At 51.3% G+C, this 19,656-nt stretch overlaps 1 protein-coding gene across 2 annotated transcripts in view; it reads left to right on the top strand.

The window, feature by feature from the left end:
* Nucleotides 1-15,811, top strand: part of UBAC1 (UBA domain containing 1) — a 23,469-nt gene extending 7,658 nt beyond the window's left edge. For both annotated transcript variants that reach the window (XM_003794837.3, XM_023516190.1), the window contains exons 4-10: nt 3,660-3,767; nt 5,433-5,535; nt 5,822-5,930; nt 6,933-7,155; nt 10,224-10,310; nt 11,084-11,222; nt 15,265-15,811. In XM_003794837.3, coding sequence (XP_003794885.1) covers nt 3,660-3,767; nt 5,433-5,535; nt 5,822-5,930; nt 6,933-7,155; nt 10,224-10,310; nt 11,084-11,222; nt 15,265-15,380 — 885 coding nt within the window. In that variant the 3' untranslated portion in view covers nt 15,381-15,811. The remainder of the gene's footprint in view (nt 1-3,659; nt 3,768-5,432; nt 5,536-5,821; nt 5,931-6,932; nt 7,156-10,223; nt 10,311-11,083; nt 11,223-15,264) is intronic.
* Nucleotides 15,812-19,656: the final 3,845 nt, after the last annotated feature.

Here is a 19,656-nt window from a genome sequence, read left to right as displayed (position 1 = left end):
GGGTCCGGGCTGGGGATTCGAACCCGCCACCTTAGGTGTACATGGCTGGCGCCTTAGCCGGTTGAGCTATAGGCGCCGAGCCCTGTTTCTTTTCTTTTTTTTAATTTCAGATTCATAAGAGGGTACAAATGATTAGGTTACAACGTTTGCAGTTGTTAGGTAAAGTCCTGTTATAGCTGTGTCCCACACCCAGGAGGTGTGCCGTGTACCCTTACATTGTGCCCAGTAGGTGGGAGCTTACCAGCCCCCCACCCCCAGCTTGAATTGAGTTTTTCTCTTGAGTGGGTATTAGTTTGTCTACTGGCTTCATATTAGTAGTGAGAACATTGGATACTTGCTTTTCCATTCTTGTGATACTTTACTAAGAAGAATGTGTTTCAACTTGTATTGCTGCTTCTGGAAAGATCAAGTTCAGACTGTTGGTTTCTTTTTTTTTGAGACAGAGTCTCATTATGTCACCCTTGGTAGAGTGCTGTGGCGTCACAGCTCACAGCAACCTCAAACTCTTGGGCTTAAGCGATTCTTTTGCCTCACCCTCCCAAGTAGCTGGGACTACACATGCCCACCCCAAGGCCCGGCTATTTTTTTGTTGTTATTGTTGCAGTTGTCGTCGTTTAGCAGGCCTGGGCTGGGTTCAAACCCACAGCCCCAGTGTATGTGGCTGGCGCTGTAACACTGAACTACGGCGCCGAGCTCCTGTTGGTTTCTTAATGAAGAGGACAGGGCCCTCCTCCAGCCTTCCCTCCTGGTTGCCTCCCTGTGTGTTAGATCATAATATTGGTTGGAGGAAATCCTAGAGTTTTCATTACTTCTCTTTGTGTTATTTTCTGCCATGAGCAAAGTATGTTAAGATTACCTACTCTTGTATACAACTGTTTTTCCTGAAGTTAACAAATGCCTTGTCATTCTGTTTGCTTGGTTTTTTAACATACTTATCACTAATTTTTTTGTATTCTTCAACAGAATTGATAAGCCCTCTGAAAATGTGGTCACATATATCAGGCCGTCTGCCAGCTCCCCTTTTTTCTTGGCATTATCCCTCGTCTCCCTCAGCCCTGTGTCTGTCTGAATCGCTGCCTTCCTTTCGCTTGGGCTGCATTCTCCTGTCTCTCTCCTGTGTGAGAACTTTCTAGTTCTATTTAAGATTTCTCTTGACTCCTAACCTTGCCACAGACTCAAGTGCTCAGTGTTGCCAGTTGAAAGTCTGACTGGGCTCAGCTGGTTTCTTTGCTTAGGGTCTCAAGTTGAAATTGGGGTGTTGAGGTTGTACTCCTTTGTGGAGACCCCAAGAGAGAATTTGGTTCTAGCTGTCCAGGGAGTTGGCAGAATCCAGTTCCTACTGTCACAGGGCCGAACTCCCTCTTTCTTGTCCTTGGTCATCTGGGGGCTCTGCTCAGCCCCTGGACATGATCCCTCTTCCTTGCCACACAGCTTCTTCATCTTTGGAGCCAGCAACAGCATTTCCCACCAGAGGGGCCCTGCGCTTTCTCAGTGTTCCCTGACAAAGTCAGGCCCACCAGGGCACAACCTTTCCCCAGAATTAGCTGTGCCATGTGACCTGACCCCAAGGTGGAGTCTGTCCTGCTCTTGCCCTGTGATCTGGCAAGAACAACTCCTGGTGCAGGGAGCTGTGCTGTCTCTGATTCTCCCTTTTACAGACACCAGTGTCTGGTTCCTCCTGACTTGTTCCTGGGGCCTGCTGGAGCTAGGCTTCCTCTAGCACCTGGGAGGGGAGGTCTGTCCTGAGGCCTGGCTTCCATGTCAGCAACAGTGGGCAGGACTGAATGTGCTGGGCACTGTGGTCAGCTCCGATGTTCCTCTCTGCGGGATCCGCCTTTCCTCCCCACCACTCTGTCTGGAGCCTTTCTCCATCTCCCTGTGTGGACTTAATGGTGCCTCCGAGGACGTCCTTTCCCTCGCTGTGCCCAGCGTGTTCAGTCTGAACAGTCACATACTTGAGTTCTGGGAAATGTATTTTTTTTTTTTTGAGACAGAGTCTCACTTTGTTGCCCTAGATAGAGTGCCATGGTGCCATAGCTCCTAGCAACCTCAAACTCCTGGGCTCAAGAGATCCTCCTGCCTCAGTCTCCCTGCCACTGTGCCTGGCTAATTTTTTTATCTTTTGTAGAGAAGAGATCTTGCTGTTGCCAAGGCTTGTCTGAAACTCCTGAGCTCAAGCAATCCACCTGCCTCGGCCTCCCGGAATATAGAATTACAGGCGTGAGCCACGGCACCTGGCCCTACAGTCTTTTGTTTCTGGTTATAATATAAAACTTTCTAGTCTGTTCTTGACTGCAGCTGGAGCGCTTTTGTCTGGGTGTGGGGCCAGGTTCCTGGGTTTTAAGTACTTTCCTCTTCCCTCACTGTCACTTCCATTTGTTTCTTTTTATTTTTCCTGTTCTTACTTTAGTTTTTGTCTTTTGTTTTGGAAGCTTTCCTCAAATAGCCAACCACTGTCTGTTGCCTTTAAGAGACCTTGGAGCCTGTTAGCTGCTCTCGAGTGGTTGGGCCAGCTGGTGGCTGCACCAGAGCACAGAGACTCGGCCATCGTGCCCCTTCCACCTTTAGCTGTGTCTGCCACGGAGTAGTGCAGGGTCTGGAGTCATGACTGGGGGGTCCTGGGGGGTCTCAGGCTTGGTCCTCTAGGTGACTGCTGGCCGTGCGGGGTGGGCAGGAGTGCCACTTTGGCTCCCAGGGCTGGCATCCTTGCCATGTCTCCTGATGTCTCTGAGTCCTCTGCGGTTCTGGGGAGGGTGGAGTGGCCTTGCCTTTGGCCACTGTCTGTTCTTCTGCCAGCTCTTGGTTTGAGCCTCTGCAGCTCTGCTGATCCCTTCAACTACTCTCCATCTTCTAAAAATGTGTTATCGGGAGGTGCCTGTGGCTCAGTGAGTAGGGTGTCGGCTCCATATACTGAGGGTGGCGGGTTCAAACCCCACCCCGGCCAAACTGCAACAACAACAAAAAATAGCCAGGTATTGTGGCAGGTGCCTGTAGTCCCAGCTACTCGAGAGGCTGAGACAGAGAATCACCTAAGCCCAATAGCTGGAGGTTGCTGTGAGCTGTGATGCCACAGCACTATACCAACAGAATGAGACTCTGTCTCTAAAAAAAAAGAGAGATAGCTGGGGTTGTGGCGGGTGCCTGTAGTCCCAGCTGCTCTGGAGGCTGAGGCAAGAGAATCTCCTAACCCCAAGAGCTGGAGGTTGCTGCTAGCTGTGATGCCACAGCACTCTACTGAGGGCAACAAGGTGAGACTCTGCCTCTAAAAAAAAAAATATGTTGTCACTTCTAGTTTTGTTTTCCTCTCCCATCCTGTTTGTCCTTGGGAATTTGTATTGTCTTTATTCCTTTTCTACTGTGTTGGGGAATTCCAGGAGGAGGAGGGACCCCGCATTTCTGACCTGTGGCTTCCCTGTGCGGTCTGTTCTCTCCTTTGCAGCCACACTGTATCCCGAGCGTCACACCCACTCTTCTGTCCCTGAGGCCTTGCGGAAAATGCTCTTGAAGCCATCCCCTGCAGCTGGTCAAGGATGTCACAGTGTTTGTTCCTGGAGGATGTGGGTTCTCTCCCTGGCTAGAGCTCCATACTCAGTTCGCGTGATTTCGCCTCTTACTGCACTTATGTTCATTTCTGACTTTCTCATCACTTCTCTGTGTAGAAAAAACAAGACCAGAAAGCTCCAGATAGAGATGCTATCTTCCGAGCAACAGCCAACCTGCCCTCCTACAACATGGACCGGGCCGTGGTCCAGACCAACATGAGAGATGTGAGTGTCGGCCCAGATTGGGGACCGTGTGTTGGTTGCAGTGGGTGGGAACCTCAAGAGGAGATGCTTACTCAGTATTTGGAAGTTGATAAAGGATATACTAGAATTCTACTATTTTTGCAACTTTTCTGTAAATCTGAAATTATTTCAAAGTAAGAAATTCAGAAGACACCTGAGGGCAGGATTGAAGGGATAGATAGCATTGGGGAAATGTTTAGAATTGGCCCTGAGGGCGGCGCCTGTGGCTAAGTGGGTAGGGCGATGGCTCCATATACTAAGGGTGGCAGGTTCAAACCCTGCCTGGCCAACCTGCAACAAAAAAATAGCCAGGCATTGTGGTGGCGCCTGTAGTCTCAGCTACTCGTGAGGCTGAGGCAGGAGAATCGCCAAGTCCAGGAGTTGGAGGTTGCTGTGAGCTATGACGCCATGGCATTCTACCGAGGGTGATAAAGTGAGACTCTGTCTCTATAAAAAAAAAAAAAAGAATTTGGTCCTGAATTTGGCAAAAAATTGTAGATAGAAATCTGAACTCTCATATGTTTTGTGTTGGAAATTTCTTTCTTTTTTTTTTTTTTTGGGAGACAGAGCCTTAAGCTGTACCCCTGGGTAGAGTGCTATGGCATCCTAGCTCACAGCAACCTCCAACTCCTGGGCTCAAGCGAGTCTCCTGCCTCAGCCTCCCAAGTAGCTGGGACCACAGGTGCCCGTCACAACGCCTGGCTATTTTTTTGGTTACAGCTGTCATTGTCGTTTTGGTGGGCCCGGGCTGGATTCTAACCCACCACCTTAGGTGTATGTGGCTGGCACCTTAGCCATTTGAGCCACAGGCACTGAGCTGGAAATTTCTGAGTTAAAAGCATTTGCAGTGCTCATGTGAACTAACCCAGCGTGTAGGACACAGGCTGTGCCCAGCAAGATGGGGCCCAGCCTTCAACGGTGTCTGACACCTGTCCAATCTAAGAGCACTGTTGTGAGCCATGGCTTGTTTTAGGAGAACTCTTTTGGAGACTTCCAGAGAGCTGCCTACTAACCAGCACTTTGTAGCTCTTCCAAGGTGGCCACATATGCATCCCCCTGTGTGTCCAGCTCAGAGGTGTGCCCCAGTGTGGTGTCTCACAGGAAGGCTGAGGTTTGTGAGGGAGGAGACAGCTGACCCCCAACCTCTAGGCCCTGTAACCAGGTGCTAGAGAGGGTCTCTGACCAGGTCCCACCCACTCCTACTTTCCACCAAGAAGACTGGCCAAGGTTGGTGCTGTTGACACTCCTGCCAGGTAGCAGGCAGTGCTGGGGCTGGGCCTCTCGGCACGTCCATCCGCTTTCTTCAGTGAGTCCGAGGAGTTCAGAAGCCAGTTTCCTCCTTGGCTGTGGGACTGAGTGTCATACCATCACTGAGTGACTGTCACTGGGTGTTGCTGTGTTGCTGGCTGAGAGGCCCTGCTCATGGCCTGTCTGTGCAGGCACAAGGGCACCCTCAGTCCCGCTGGCTGTGGGGCCTCCTGCTAACCCCACCCCTCTTCCTCCTCAGCTTCTGTCCACTCTCTTGAATGAAAGCATTGTCATTCTGATTCTCACAGGTTTAGAGTTCTAGGACAGGGGAATGGGGTTGTATATCCAAGTAGGTTTGTTGGACAATTTAGAGAAACGATCTCTACTTTTTCACTGCAGTTCCAGACAGAACTCCGAAAGATATTGGTGTCTCTCATCAAGGTGGCGCAGAAGTTGTTAGCACTGAACCCAGATGCAGTGGAATTGTTTAAGAAGGCGAACGGTACGTGCAAACCCCCAAGTGATCACATGATTCTACTTTCACATGCAGCGGTTTGCCTGCTGCCTCAGAGAATGTTTTTATAGCCCTCGGTGTTGAAACTGGAAAATTCAGCACCGTGCATTTTCCATGTGCAGTTGGTGTGGGCTAGTGGCCTGTGTGTGCATCCTTCCCCGTGTGTGTGCATGAGAGTGCTGGTTGCTTCTCAGATATCCTGTGGTTTCAGAAAGCTGCTGAGAGTGTTTGGCACTAAGGGAAGCTAAACTCACGTCTGGTGTCTCGCCCACAGCTATGCTGGATGAGGACGAGGAAGAGCGTGTAGATGAGGCTGCTCTGCGGCAGCTCACGGAGATGGGCTTTCCTGAGACAAGAGCCACCAAGGCCCTGCGGCTGAGCCAGTATGTGGGCCACACTCCCTGCCAGGGACACTGGGGTTGAGGCTTGTAGGGCTCCCCTGGGGGTGACATCTGTTATCCCAAACACTTTGTTTGACTGAATCATTTCTAATATATGTGAGTTTTTATATTTATTTATTTATTTTGAGACAGAGCCTCAAGCTGTCGCCCTGGGTAGAGTGCTGTGACATCACAGCTCACAGCAACTTCCAACTCCTGGGCTTAAGTGATTCTCTTGCCTCAGCCTCCCAAGTAGCTGGGACTATAGGCGCCTGCCACAACGCCCAGCTATTTTTTTTTTTTTTTTAATTTTTAGTTGTAGTTGTCATTGTTCTTTTGGCAGGCCTGGACTGGATTCGAACCTGCCAGCTGTGGTGTATATGGCTGACGCCTTAGCTACAGGCACTGAGCCAATGTGTGAATTTTTAAAGAGGTGCCTTATATATGTGCCTCAAAAGTGTGTCATGTGTTGGGGGAGGGGTGACGTAATAATCATCTAGTGAATTCTCTCTGGGCTATGGTTTTATGAGAACAGAACCTGAAGCCTGTTCATAATAGTGTCGTTGATTCTGAACAGTTGTCGTTTAGGGGGCTTTTGGGGTTTTTATGAGACAGATTCTTAACTTTGTGCCCTGGGTAGAGTGTTGTGGGTCATAGCTCACAGCAACCTTAAACTCTCAGGCTTGAACAATCCTTCTGCCTTAGCCTCCCCAGTACCTGGGACTATAGCCACCTGCTTGTAACGCCTGGCTTTTTTTTTCTGTTTTTAGTAGAGATGGGTTCTCACTCTTGCTCAGGCGATCCACCCACCTCCCAGAGTGCTGGGATTATAGGCCAGAGCTGCCATGCCCAGCCTATACCTGTATTTAGATTCCCATCGTAAGGAATCATTAGCCTGATGCTAGAGAAGTCACTAAAATAGAAAAGCCTTTGGGGGAGTGTACAGGAAATAGAGGCCCTGGTCAGGTCACCTGGGCATGTTGGAGAGTCTCCTGCTCCTTTCAGCATGTCAGTGCCCCAAGCCATGGAGTGGCTGATTGAGCACGCCGAAGACCCCACCATAGATGCACCCCTGCCTGGCCAGGCCTCTCCCCCAGCTGAGGGGGCCACAGCAGGTGCCTCTGAGGCTCCTGCTGGAACCAGCGCAGACGACGAGGAGGCCAGGGATGAATTAACGGAGATCTTCAAGAAGATTCGGAGGAAAAGGGAATTTCGGGCTGATGCTCGGGTATGTGTTGCCTTGTGTAGAGGAAGCCAGTGCCATGTCTCTGACTCTCCCCGGAGAGAGTAAAACTGGGAAGTTTGCAGAAAAGTTGGGAGGCTTGAATATCAGAGTTCACCTGTAAGATACTCACTCTTGAATCCAGGGGCCCAGATTTCCAACCAGTAGTTCATCAACATGCCTGTCATCTTTTGAAAAAACTCACAGCTTTCTAGTTCCTGCTCACATTGCAGGTGTCTATGAGCTGCCCCCTATTGGCACAGCCCCTCTGGACTTGGGTGGGGCAGTGACTCCCAGGGCTGCGTGGTTTCTCCTCACGACCTCCCTATGCAGCCTCTTGTTTGCTGTGGGAATTCCATGTGGCCTGGTCACAGAGTCCTCCTGGGATCATTCTGAGTTTGGTTCTACCAGGACTGACCAGAACCACCAGCCAGAGGCAGCTTTTATCTCAGCTTTCCTGGTGGGACTCCCCTTCCCTGAGTGCAGTTCCACAGCCCACAGCTGGGCCTTCCCTGCACAGGGCCCTGCATCTTCTTGTCTTTCCAGGATCCTGATGTGTGAGCAGGGTTCCATTCCCCACTCTGTACCTGGCATAGCCCATATCCACTCCCTGTATGTGGACATCAGCTCCCCAGGCTCTGAGGATGCCCCCTGCCTCCCAGGTTCTGAGGATGCCCCCTGCCCTCCCAGGCTCTGAGGATGCCCCCTGCCCTCCCAGGCTCTGAGGATGCCCCCTCCCTCCCAGGCTCTGAGGATGCCCCCTGCCTCCCAGGGCTGGTTTTCTGGCATCCTTTGTTTTCATCCCTTTCTGATTGTGAGCTTAGCTGTATGTTTAAAAATATTTTTGCTTTATTTAACACTGCGTTTCTGAGTTTACCAGGAGCTTGTCTTGTTGCCTTCACCTTCCAGGGAGCCTGTCAGGGAAGGCAGCTGCCCAGTGGCCAGACTTCACACTCTCCTGCCTGGGTCCCTGTGGCTGGGGCTTGTTAGCTTGTGCCTCTCTTTGCTGTCTCTCCTTATGTGTATTCAACCCAGGTGTTCATTCCTACTTGTTCTCCTAGGACACTCCCCCACTGCTGCTGTCCTTCCTGTCTTCTCTGGGGCACACAGTTTCATAGGATGTCTTCTTGGGTGACAGTTGTGTAAAGTTGTCAGGGGTTGAGGGGCTGGTGTGTCACCCTTCTCCTGCCTGTGATTCCTTGGCAGTTGTGGAACAGGCAGCTGGCAGAGGTAAAGATGCTACTACATTCCCAGGAAGCCACCACGTCCGGCTTTCTGCTGAGCCCCACCCCCAGCTGTGCTCAGGAGGTGCAGGGGGCCCTCCCTGCCTGCTAGTGCCATGAGAAAGTCTTTCCTTTTCTCCTCTCACAGGCGGGGAGGAGCGGGGGCCGTCAGAGTGTCACCTGGGGAGTACTAGGGCATCATTTCCTGGGCTGAGTAGACATGATGGCAGAGAATGATTTTCTCTGAGCTAACAGTAAAGGCCATCCTGTCCCTGGATTTGGCAATGGATTCCTGGCTATGTCATGTGGGGGTCCTTCTCCCAGCATTTAATGTCAGAGGCCCTGGGGTTGGGACTCAGCCCAGGAAGGCAAGTGAGATAGACTGTGAACTCAGCAGCTTCCTGCCTGCCACCTGGGAGCTCTTCCATGGGGTTCTCTCTGAAACCCCTGTGGCCCATCCTGACTGGGTGCCTGGGAAAGCACATGTCTGCAGAGCTGTGTTTTGTGACGTTGACAAGAGGCGTGGAGGGCTGTGTGGGTCTGAGGTTAGATGGGCTGACTGCGGCCAGAGAACTGAGGAAGGGGGAGAGTGTTCCTAATTCCAGGGACAGGATTTGACCTTTGAAGGATTAGGAAAGGCCTTTAAAAATTGATGAAACTCTGTTTTTTTGTTTTTTTTTTGAGACAGAGCCTCAAGCTGCCCCCTGAGTAGAGTGCAATGGCATCACAGCTCACAGCAACCTCCAACTTCTAGGCTCAAGGGAGTCTACTGCCTCAGCCTCCCAAGTAGCTGGGACCGCAGGCCCCTGCCACAACGCCTGGCTATTTTTTTGGTTGCAGCCATCTTTGTTGTTTGGCAGGCCCAGCCTAGATTCCAACCTGCCAGCTCAGGTGTATGTGGCTGGTGCCTTAGCCGCTTGAGCCATAGGCGCCAAGCCAGAAATGACCTTTTTAAACATTGTTATAAAATTCCAGTGTAAAGTCAAGGCTGTATTATCTTGTTATATGACTTTGTCCTGAAAACGTATACCCTTCCCCCAGCACACTGAAGAGTGGGTCATTGCTCTGAGAATTAGTGTATTCTTGAACTATACCTCAAGTTTTGTCAATGTTAGAAGTTTAAAAATTTTAGTTTCTTTTTTCTAAGATAAAGTTTGAATAAAACCTCCCTTCTTCACAAATTACCAAGACATTTTTGTCTTCATTTAAATCAGATTTACCGATGTGACCTTTGATGTCACTTACTCTTGGGTAGCAGGGCCCTCTTGGTTAATCTTATGTGCAGTTTTATCCACCCAGTCATCAGCACAAAACCAAAAGGGTCTCCTCCCCTCCCCAGCCTGTGTTTCCCCCACAGACGAGCCTGGTCTGCTGAGCACAGTCACATCCTTGTACCCATTAGCTTTAGAATGTTAACAAGTAAGAAATGTTTTTTTTTTTTTTTTTTTTTTTGAGACAGAGCCTCAAGCTGTCCCCCTGGGTAGAGTGCTGTGGCATCACAGCTCACAGCAACCTCCAACTCCTGGGCTCAAGCAAGTCTCCTGCCTCAGCCTTCCAAGTAGCTGGGACCACAGGCGCCTGCCACAACGGCTGGCTATTTTTTGGTTGCAGCTGTCGTTGTTTGGCAGGCCCAGGCTGGATTCGAACCCACCGCCTTAGGTGTATGTGGCTGGCGCCTTAGCCACTTGAGCCACAGGCACCGAGCCAGAAATGTTTCCATAAAGCTGTGAGGAAAGAGAACTTAGATGAAAATCTCTTCTGCTAAGATGTTAATGAAAAGTGCTCCACATGTGGCCCTGGCACTGCACCTTCCATGGGTGGCCTTTAACCAGCGGTTCAATTCTCGCCTAGGCTGTGGCTTCCCTAATGGAGATGGGATTTGACGAGAAGGAAGTACTGGACGCCCTCCGTGTGAACAACAACCAGCAGAACGCAGCTGTGAGTAGCAGGCGGGCGGGGCTCTGGTGCTGTCTATCTCCTGAGGGCCACGTGCTCTGAGGCTGTGTCTGGCCACTTTCACATGGACTCACATTGCTCTCTAAGTGGAACAGTGAGATAGTTGCGCCCAGTACCATAATGTTTGAAAACACTGAGAAAATTCTGGGCTTTGCCTTGCTAAAAATAGTACTTACTTGTACATATTGTATGGTGAGGGTATGACTTATTAATTTATTTTATTAGACGGACTCTAAGGTAGATTCCCTTTCTGTAAACACATGCCAGCTACTCACAGAAGTCTACCCAGGGAGAAGATCCAAGGGGGCAGCAATGCCCTCCACTTGTTCAGAGGGTCGAAGGCTTTGGCTACCAAGCTGGATGCTGTGTCTGCATTCAGACGCTCCAGGCAGTAGGCTGGCTGTAACTGGAGCTCAGTCATGCTGGTGTCCTCCCTGGAACAAAGCCAGGTGTTGGGTGCACTTGTTAATTACCCTTCTGACACTTCTGGGAAGGCCCTGCTGGTCTGTGGTGTGGCCTGGGGAGCGGCAGTGGCCAGGTTGCCCTGCGGCATTGGTGTCTGCAGAAGCCCAGTTGGGGGTGTTTTTCTCCAGCCTGATGTGCCTTAGGCCAGGTTTGTTTAGATAATAAAGTCTCTTGCAGTTTGAGCACCTTGGGGACTTGCCAGGGGCTCACAGAAGGGGCCAGCTGCAGCGTCTGATGTGATGGTGTGCTGAGAAGGAACTAATGGCAGCCCTGATGTGCTTGCTTTGCAGTGCGAGTGGCTGCTGGGGGACCGGAAGCCCTCGCCTGAGGAGCTGGACAAGGGCATTGACCCCGACAGCCCTCTCTTCCAGGCCATCCTGGATAACCCCGTGGTGCAGCTGGGTCTGACCAACCCTAAAACACTCCTAGGTATGTGCACTTCACTGTGGCACTCAGGTGGGAGTGTGGGCTGGTGTCATAGAAGCTGTGCTGGGAACCGCTGTGCAGAGGTGGTGCTCCCTGCCCTGCAGGTAGGCAGCTGTGGCTTCTGCCAAGGTCTCCAAAGGACCGGAGAGTCAGGTTCTTCTGACTGTCTCCTGCATGAACAGCTGGATACAAGCTCTGGAAAACAGGTCCAGGAGGGTGGCTCCCAGCCACCCTTAAACTAATGTGAGCACAGGCAGGGTGTGAGGCTTTGCTCTTATTTGTGAGGGGTCTTTTCAGTAATTGTATTTATTGTGAGATATGTATATGCAAAGCGTCTATAATATTTGTAACTTCAAAGAGTAAGAAAAGCAAACTGGGCACAATAGTGCACATCTGTAGTCTCAGTTACCCAGGAGGCCAAGGCAGGAGGATGGCTGGAGCCCAGGAGTTCAAGGCTGCAGTGAGCTGTGATCTCACCACTGCCCTCCAGCCTGGGCGACAGACAGAGTGAGACTGTCTCTTAGAAAAAAGGGCTAATGTTAACCCCAATAGCCATGTATCTACTATTCATCTTAAAATGGAGAGTGTTTCTGTCCTTCTGGGACTGATCACCCTTTCTCCCTCTAGAACAGCGCTGTCCTGAGGACTAACCGTCCCTTTGCTTTCCTCCAGAATTTTGCCAGGTTTCTGTGTGCCCTGACAAGCTGTCACTTGTCCCTGGCTTTATGTAAATAGAACCACATTTGGGTAGGCTTCTGGGCCTGTGAGTTCTTTTGTTTTGTTTTGTCAAGTATATAACTTAGTGTACCACGGCTGATCCCTGACTGCTCTCTGGTGGCGGCTGGGGTTGTGGCGAGTGGTGCTGTTCTGAGCACGCTTGTCCCTGTGCCCCAGTGCGCTGGGGGAGGGTTTCTCTAAGCTGAATACTTGGGGCTAGGCTCACAGGGCCCTTGTTTCTCCCCAGAAGTCAGGGAAGGGACTCTGCTGCCTCAGCTGGCAGGGAGGTGTCTCAGCTCTATGGCTGCTGTCCCCAATAGCAGAGCTAAGCTCCACTAGGGAGCTTATCTGCCCCTCCCAGGCCTCAGCTGTGAGGCCTCCTGCTCAGCTTTAGGCCTGTTTTTCTGCTGGATTATTTTCCTTATTCATTCAGAAAGTCCCTCATATTCTGGACACTGGCCCTTTACTATTTGGATTGCAAATGTTGTGTGTTTTCTGGCTTCTTACTTGTGTTGATCAGCAAAAGTTTGTTTTGATGTGCTTTGTATATCTCTTTTCTTTTATGCTCTGAACCTTAAAAAGAAAACCACCTTATCCCAAGGTCAGTGAGACATTTTAATTTTTTTCTAAAATTTTTTTTCTTTTTTTCTTTCTTTCTTTCTTTTTTTTTTTTTTGAGACAGAGCCTCAAGTTGTCACCTTGGGTAGAGTGCTGGGGTGTCACAGCTCACAGCAACCTCAGACTCTTGGGCTCAAGTGATTCTCTTGCCTCATCCTCCCAAGTAGCTGGGACTACAAGCGCCCACCACAATGCCCAGCTTTTTTGTTTTGTTGTTGTTGCAGTTGTCGTCGTTTAGCAGGCCCAGGCCAGGTTTGAATCCCTATCCTTGGTGCATGTGGCTGGCACCCTGCCCACTGAGCCACGGGCGCTGCCTTTTTCTGAAAGTTTTAAAATGTCTCCTTATTTCAGTCTGGAGTCTACCTGGAAGGGAATTTTCCTCTTTGTACCCATGTATCTGTTTGAGTTCATTTTTATTCTCAGTGGTCCCTCTCACACTGAGAGCATGTCTCTCCCCCAACTTGGAGACCCTGGGTAATAATATGCTGCCTTGGGGTCTGGCCACAAGTCTTTTCTGCAGGATTTTCCTTTGCTTTTTTACCATTTAGATCGCTACCTACAGTGTGTTCTTACAGATATGTTTGAGCAGTAAAGGAAGTCCTCCTTTTCCTGTAGTTTATCTGCATGTGGGTCTTTTCTCCCATTTCTGACCAGATTGGACAGGGTGAGCACCCAGTTTGCAGGTGCTGAGTCAGTGGAGCGCAGGGTACTGGCCACAGGGCGGGCACTCACATTCCCCGCACCCTGGCCACCAAGAGGGCAGTAAGCATGTGACTCTCAGCTCCCCAGAGCTCTGCGGGGCAGGACTCGCTCTCCCTGACCAGAGCCTCTGTGCAGCCACCTGTCATCTCCAGACCCTTCAGACTCACCTGCTGTGCGGCTCCTCAAAGTTGTGTGTTTCTCTCAAGCTTGTACTTAAACATTTCTGAAGAGGTTTTAGAAGAAATACAGTGTCCATTATGGAATCTTTGGAAAATGAAGGAAAGAGTGAAGAAGCGACTAGAAGTCACCTCTAATTCTCTCCCTCCCATCAGAGTGTTTCCTTCTGATGTCTTCCCGGGTGTCTGTGTGCCTGGCAGGGCTGCAGTCATCCTGTGAGACCATGCATTCTTCTCACCTTCACATCACGTTTGATGCCATATCTCTTGCTCTTACTACTTTAAAAATGAGATTTGAGTGGTGGGTGCAGAGGAGTTGGCTCTGCAGCTGTGCTGCCATTGTGTAGTACCACCTCAGGGGTCTGGTCACTGGAAGTGTTGTGGACTCACCGCTGCAATAAGCCTTTTTTTGCACCTGCTCATTTGGGTGCAGCTCGCGTTTCCTAAGGATAAGTAAAGACAAGTCCCATGATCTGCTTACAGAACGGGGGACCTTTTAAGACTGTTGATGTCTTATGAGCTTGCTCTCTGAGGTTACCACCTGAGATCTCCCCAGAACAGTCTCACTCACCTCCCTTTTGTAGACAAAGGCCTGATTGGTTCAATGTGTGCTCCCGTGCTGGCCAGCTGCATCTCTTTTGCATATTGCCTGTGCGTCCGCTGTCTGCTTGTCAGCAGTGAAGGTGAGCTTAGCGCTTCGCCGGCTGCTTGTTACCTGGTGCGGGCACAGCCCTTGTTGCATGTTGCAAATTTACTTGCGTGCATTTTTTTGAAAAACAGAAGTTAAGTGCAGAAGAAAGTCCCTTCTACAGATAAACATTCATCTGCTTGGCTTTTCACATTTAATTACTTGTTTTCATCTTTTTGTTCAACTCTTTCATCCTCTGGCATGTGCTGCACTATTGGCTGGGAGGAAGTCAGGGTCCAGCTGCGGGTGTGGCAGCCCTTCCTGTCCTCAGGATCTGTGAGGCTGCCCTCGCTGTGAAGTGTCTTCTCACAGATTTCAGCTTGTCTAACTGCAGCCTCTTTCTGAGAGTTGAAACTGGGTTTCAGAGGATTATAGTCAGGAGAGCACCAGGGTGTTGTAGCTGTGTGGACAGAGCCACCTCAGGTTCACAGTGACCTTGCAGCTCAGTCCGAGAGCTTGTGCCACTTTTGCTGATGAGCTGTGCTGAAATAGCCAGGCCTGGCATGAAGCTGTCTAGTCCTGATGGAGCAGCGTGGCACCCTGCAGAGGGCACACACCTTCACTCTGGCCAGCACCTCAGAGCTGTTTGCTAAAAGCACCAGCACCAATTATTTTGGGAAAACAATTTTTTAAAACCATTCAGAAGATCAAAGTTTTCCTTTCGAGACATACTCTATTAAATTTTTAATGATTAGTTTTAAAAGAAAATAATTTTTTTATGATTGAAAGTTAGAGGTTTCTCATTTAATACTAAATTTGTAACATTTAATATAAGTTTATGTATTTATACAACATTTGTATGTAAGTCTGTCTACAAGCTTATATTTCTGTGCAAGGCCTTTTTTCTCAGGATAGTGTTGGAAGTGGGGATGGGGGCCAGACAGCTTTTAGGTGGGTGTGCCAGGGGTGCTCAGGCGGGCCAGGGGGACCCCCATTGTCCATCTTAGACCCATAGGGTTCTGGGGTCAGTGCAGTGGGTGGACTGCAGGCTGAGGGCTGGCAGCAGTCCTTGGAGGTCCTGGCTGCTTCAAGCCCCCCCCCCCCCTTTTCATCATGCAGCTCTTGCAAAGGGATGTTACGCTAGTTCTTGGGGCAGGTGTGGGGCACAGATGCCACTCTCAGCTGTGCTCTGCTCTTCCTGCAGCATTCGAGGACATGCTGGAGAACCCACTGAACAGCACCCAGTGGATGAATGATCCAGAAACGGGGCCGGTCATGCTACAGATCTCTAGGATCTTCCAGACACTGAACCGCACATAGGCAGTGCTGTCCCCTCGGCTGTCCAGCTGCTGCAGCCTCCTCAGGAGCAGCGGGAGATGGGGAGAGGGTGCCTCGCCCGGAGACCACCCCCAGCGCCCGGCTGGGCTGTAGGAGGAGCCAGCGCTACCCTTGCTCCCTGCCCTCGCTGCTTACAGCCTTCTGCGCTGTATTGCGTGAGGCCGCGCTTCGAGCATGTGACAGGCTTTTACAGAGGTGGCTTCAGGCTGGGAAGCAGAAGGGCAGCCTCCTCTGCGGAGCTCCCCTCCGGCTGGCACAGTACTGCCTGAATTGACCCTTTGGCGTTTGCGTGTGGAGCCCACGTGTTTGAAGAAAGGCACGTTTCAGTGCAAAGTGTCAGTGTCAAACTTACCACTTCAGCTGCAGTAATTCACAGATGACTTTTCTTTAATAAATAAAATCCCCTTTTCCTATTTTCTGTCTTGGTATCACTTCAGTGCCAGAGAAGAAGCTGCGTGCCTCCTTCTGCTGTCTGCATTCCCCAGAAGCTCCCACACTGTTTCTGCCTGGGCAGGTCCTGTGGCCACATGGACTTTGTGGTTCAGTCTTTTTTTTTTCTTGTAAGACAGAGTCTCATCTTGTTGCCCCTGGTAGATGCCATGGCATCATAGCTCCCAGCAGCCTCAGACTCTTAAGCTCAAGTGATTCTTTTGCCTCAGCCTTCCAAGTAGCTGGGAATATAGGCGCCTGCACAATGCCAGTTTTTTTGTTTTTGGTTTTTTTTTTCCTCTTAGAGACAGGATCTCACTCTAGTTCAGGCTGGTCTCAAACTCATGAGCTTAGGCGATCCATCTGCCTTGGCCTCCCAGAATGCAGGGATTACAGGTGTGAGCCACCACGCCCAGCCTTTTTTTTTTTTTTTTTTTGAGACAGACTCTTGCTTTGTCACCCTTGGTTGAGTGCTATGAGGATCCCAGAGTTGGAAGGAAAAAGGAGGAACTGGAGCACAGGCAGCTCAGTCAGCTGCTAGCAAACCTTGCACACTCCACACCATGTGCAGGCCTAGTGTGTGGAGTGGTTTTGTGACCTCATTGCAGATGGGGAGTCGTTGGAGGTGGTCTTGATGTTAGAGAGCTACTGTTTTTCCAGGTCATGAAGATTGCCCTAAAAATATCCCTTACGGGCTGAGTGTGGTGGCTTAAGCCTGTGATCCCAGCAGTTTTGGAGGCCAAAGTGGGAGGATCTCTTGAGGCCAGAAGTTTGAGGCCAGCCTAAGCAAGAGACCCTGTCTCTACTAAAAATAGAAAAAACTAGCCGGGCATTCTGGCAGTTGCCTATAGTCCCAGCTACTCTGGAGGCCGAGGCAGGAGGATCCCTTGAGCCTAGGAGTTTGAGCTGGGCTCAAAGTTTGCTGTGAGCCATGATGACCCCACAGCACTCTAGCCTGTGGCAACAGAGGAAGACTGAAAAAAAAATTTTTTTTAAATTAAATTTTAAAGGGCAGTGCCTATGGCTCAAAGGAGTAGGGCACCGGCCCCATATGCCAGAGGTGGCGGGTTCAAACCCAGCCCCAGCCAAAACTGCAAAAAAAAAAAACTCCCAACAAAGTGCTCATGGACAGGGCATGGTGGAGCCACCTGCCGTTCAGAGGAGCCATGAGGTGGCAGCCAGGGCACCTCCCCAGGAGCCCCTGGGAGCTCTTCCCTCTGCCATGGGTGGTGTGGCGGAGGCTGGGTGATAGAGCAGAGAGGGCACAGTGGCTCCCAGCATAAGAGTCTGGCTGCTGTTGCTGGGTAGGTGGGGTGGGTGGGTGTGCTTTCTAGACCTTGGGGTGTGCACAGACTTCCCCACCCCTTGAGAGGCTGTCAGAGTCCCCCTCTTTGTTTTCTGCCTTAGAGTCTCTGCATGAACAGAGATGGCAGGTGAGGTCAGTGCCTGGCTGCTGCAGACCACTGAAGGGGGCCTGTGGGACTTTTCCTCCCCCACCACACTGGAGCCCCCACATTCCTGGCAATCCCCACACTGCCAGTCTGATGCCAAGTTAGTCACGGAGTCCCCAAGGGCCTGCTCCTGCTGGCCAAGCACAGGCCTCTAAAATGAGCCCCAAGGCAGAGGCGATAAGACCCCCATGTCACTCCTGGGGCTGCTGTGGAAGGGGCTCTGACTCTGCAGAGTGAGCTGGGGCCAGGGTGGCTCTCAAGGACACCAGCCAGGACTTGCTGTCTGCTCCCTGCCCAGGGTGGGCCCCGACATGTCCTCTGCCCTTGCCAGTCCAGGGGCTGTCTGTCTGGGGTCTCTGCCCAAGGCCCCCAGAGGTTAGTGAGCAGATGGTGCCCAGGGTGGGCCCCAGGTTTGGACAGGGCCCCTTGATGGTGGGGCCTGCGAGGGCAGGGCAGAGGTGCCTCACCATGGGACTCTGAAGCCTTTCATGTTTTTGTTTGCAGTTTTTGGCTGGGGCTGGGTTTGAACCCACCACCTCTGGCATATGGGACCAGCACCCTAATCCTTTGAGCCACAGGCGCTGCCCCCTTTCGTGTTTTTTTGTGCAGAAATGCCTAAGAGCCTGCAGTGCTCCTGCTGGAGGCAGTCATTGTCACCCATCATCAGGCCTGCCATGTGAGGCTGCCAGGGTGTCATCCCTGTAAAAGTGGCTGTCAAACCCCTCCTGAGAGACAGCCCGAGAAGAACCAAACTTGCCCCCAGCACGGGGCTTCCGTGGTGCCTTCGAGAACTCAACACCCTGCCTGCTTAGGTGTTGAGAAGGGGCGGCAGCCTCAGCACATGGCACGCTCACGCACTCTCATGTGCACACATGTACTCATGAACGCACAGCCCGCTTTCTGTCCTATAGAACAGTGGTCACCGGCCATTTTTGGCATCAGGGATGGGTTTCAATAAAAGACAATTTTTCCATTGACCAGGGTAAGGGGTGATTGTTTCAGGATGAGTCCAGCACGTCCTCCCATCTTCAGGCCTTAGATTCTGAGGAGGAGCCGCAGCCCAGATCCCCTGTGCGCGGTGTACAGTTGCAGTCTCAGCCTGTGAGATGCTGACACTGCTCCTGGGCTGACAGGAGGTGGCGCCAGTGGCTATGGGAGCGGTGAGGGCGGCTGTAAGCACAGACAAAGCTTCGCTTGTCCAACACTCACCTCCAGCCCCACTGATCTGTGGCCTGGTTCCTAACGGGCCACAGACCAGTCTGTGGCTGAGGTGTGAGGACCTGTCCAATAAGGTGACACCGGCCCACATGGGCCACCAAGTACTAAAACATGGTTTAGGAACTAAATTTTTGGGTTTTGAGACAGTCTTTCTCTGTCATCCAGGCTAGAGTGCCTTGGTGTCACCATACCTCACAGCAACCTCAAACTCCTCAGCTCACGGGATCCTCCTGCCTCGGGCCCCTGAGTAGTTGGGACCCATTACAGCCACCCACCACAATGCCTGGTTATGTTTTTTTTCTTTTCATAGAGACGGGGTCTCATTCTTCCTCAGGCTGGTCTTGAACTCCTGAGCTCAAATATCCTCTCACCTCAGCCTCCCAGTGCTGGGATTACAGGTGGAAGCCACTGTGCTGGGCTTGAATCTCTAATTTAATTAACCTAAGTTTATATGGCCAGGGTGGCAGTGGTGTCGGTGATACTGGGAGGCACAGGGCCAAGTGACTCTGTTGGGATCCCGAGTGTCGTGGGCCTAGTGGAGTGTTGCAGGTGCAGAGGGCAGATACAGTGCTGCTCACAGACATCTGAGCAGAACTAAGGAGCTGTGAAACTCTGGCTGCTTCCTGGGGCTGACCACATGTGGGCAGAGTTGGGGGCACCTCGGCCAGGAGGGTATTGTCCCCATACAGTGGCTGGTGGCCAGGACAGGGCAAAGGGAGCTCCACATGTACGTCCCTGACAAGTGACCACAGCTGCTGCCCCACGGCAACAGTCATGCATGCTCCTGGTTTGGGGACACATGTCAGAAATTGAGGTGTTGCAGGACACACCCCTCCCTGGGAGCCTCCTTCCTGCCTTTACCAGACACTCTGCCTCATGGCCACATCGCTCCAGCCTCTGCCTCTGCCATGCAGCCTCCCCCTGTGCCTCTTATAAGGATATTTGTCATTTAATTTAAGGCCCACGATAATCCAGGATTATCTTAAGATCCTTGATCACATCTGCCAAGACCCCTTTTCTTTTTTTTTTTTTGAGACAGAGCCTCAAGCTGTCCCCCTGGGTAGAGTGCCGTGGCATTACAGCTCATAGCAACCTCCAACTCCTGGGCTCAAGCGAGTCTCTTGCCTCTGCCTCCCAAGTAGCTGGGACCACAGGTGCCC

Source organism: Otolemur garnettii, unplaced genomic scaffold (assembly GCF_000181295.1).
Source record: "Otolemur garnettii isolate 467f Iridium unplaced genomic scaffold, OtoGar3 scaffold00087, whole genome shotgun sequence".
Classification (NCBI taxonomy): domain Eukaryota; kingdom Metazoa; phylum Chordata; class Mammalia; order Primates; family Galagidae; genus Otolemur; species Otolemur garnettii.
The sequence above is the reverse complement of the archived record's forward strand: the minus strand, read 5'-3'. Positions and strand labels throughout refer to the sequence as shown.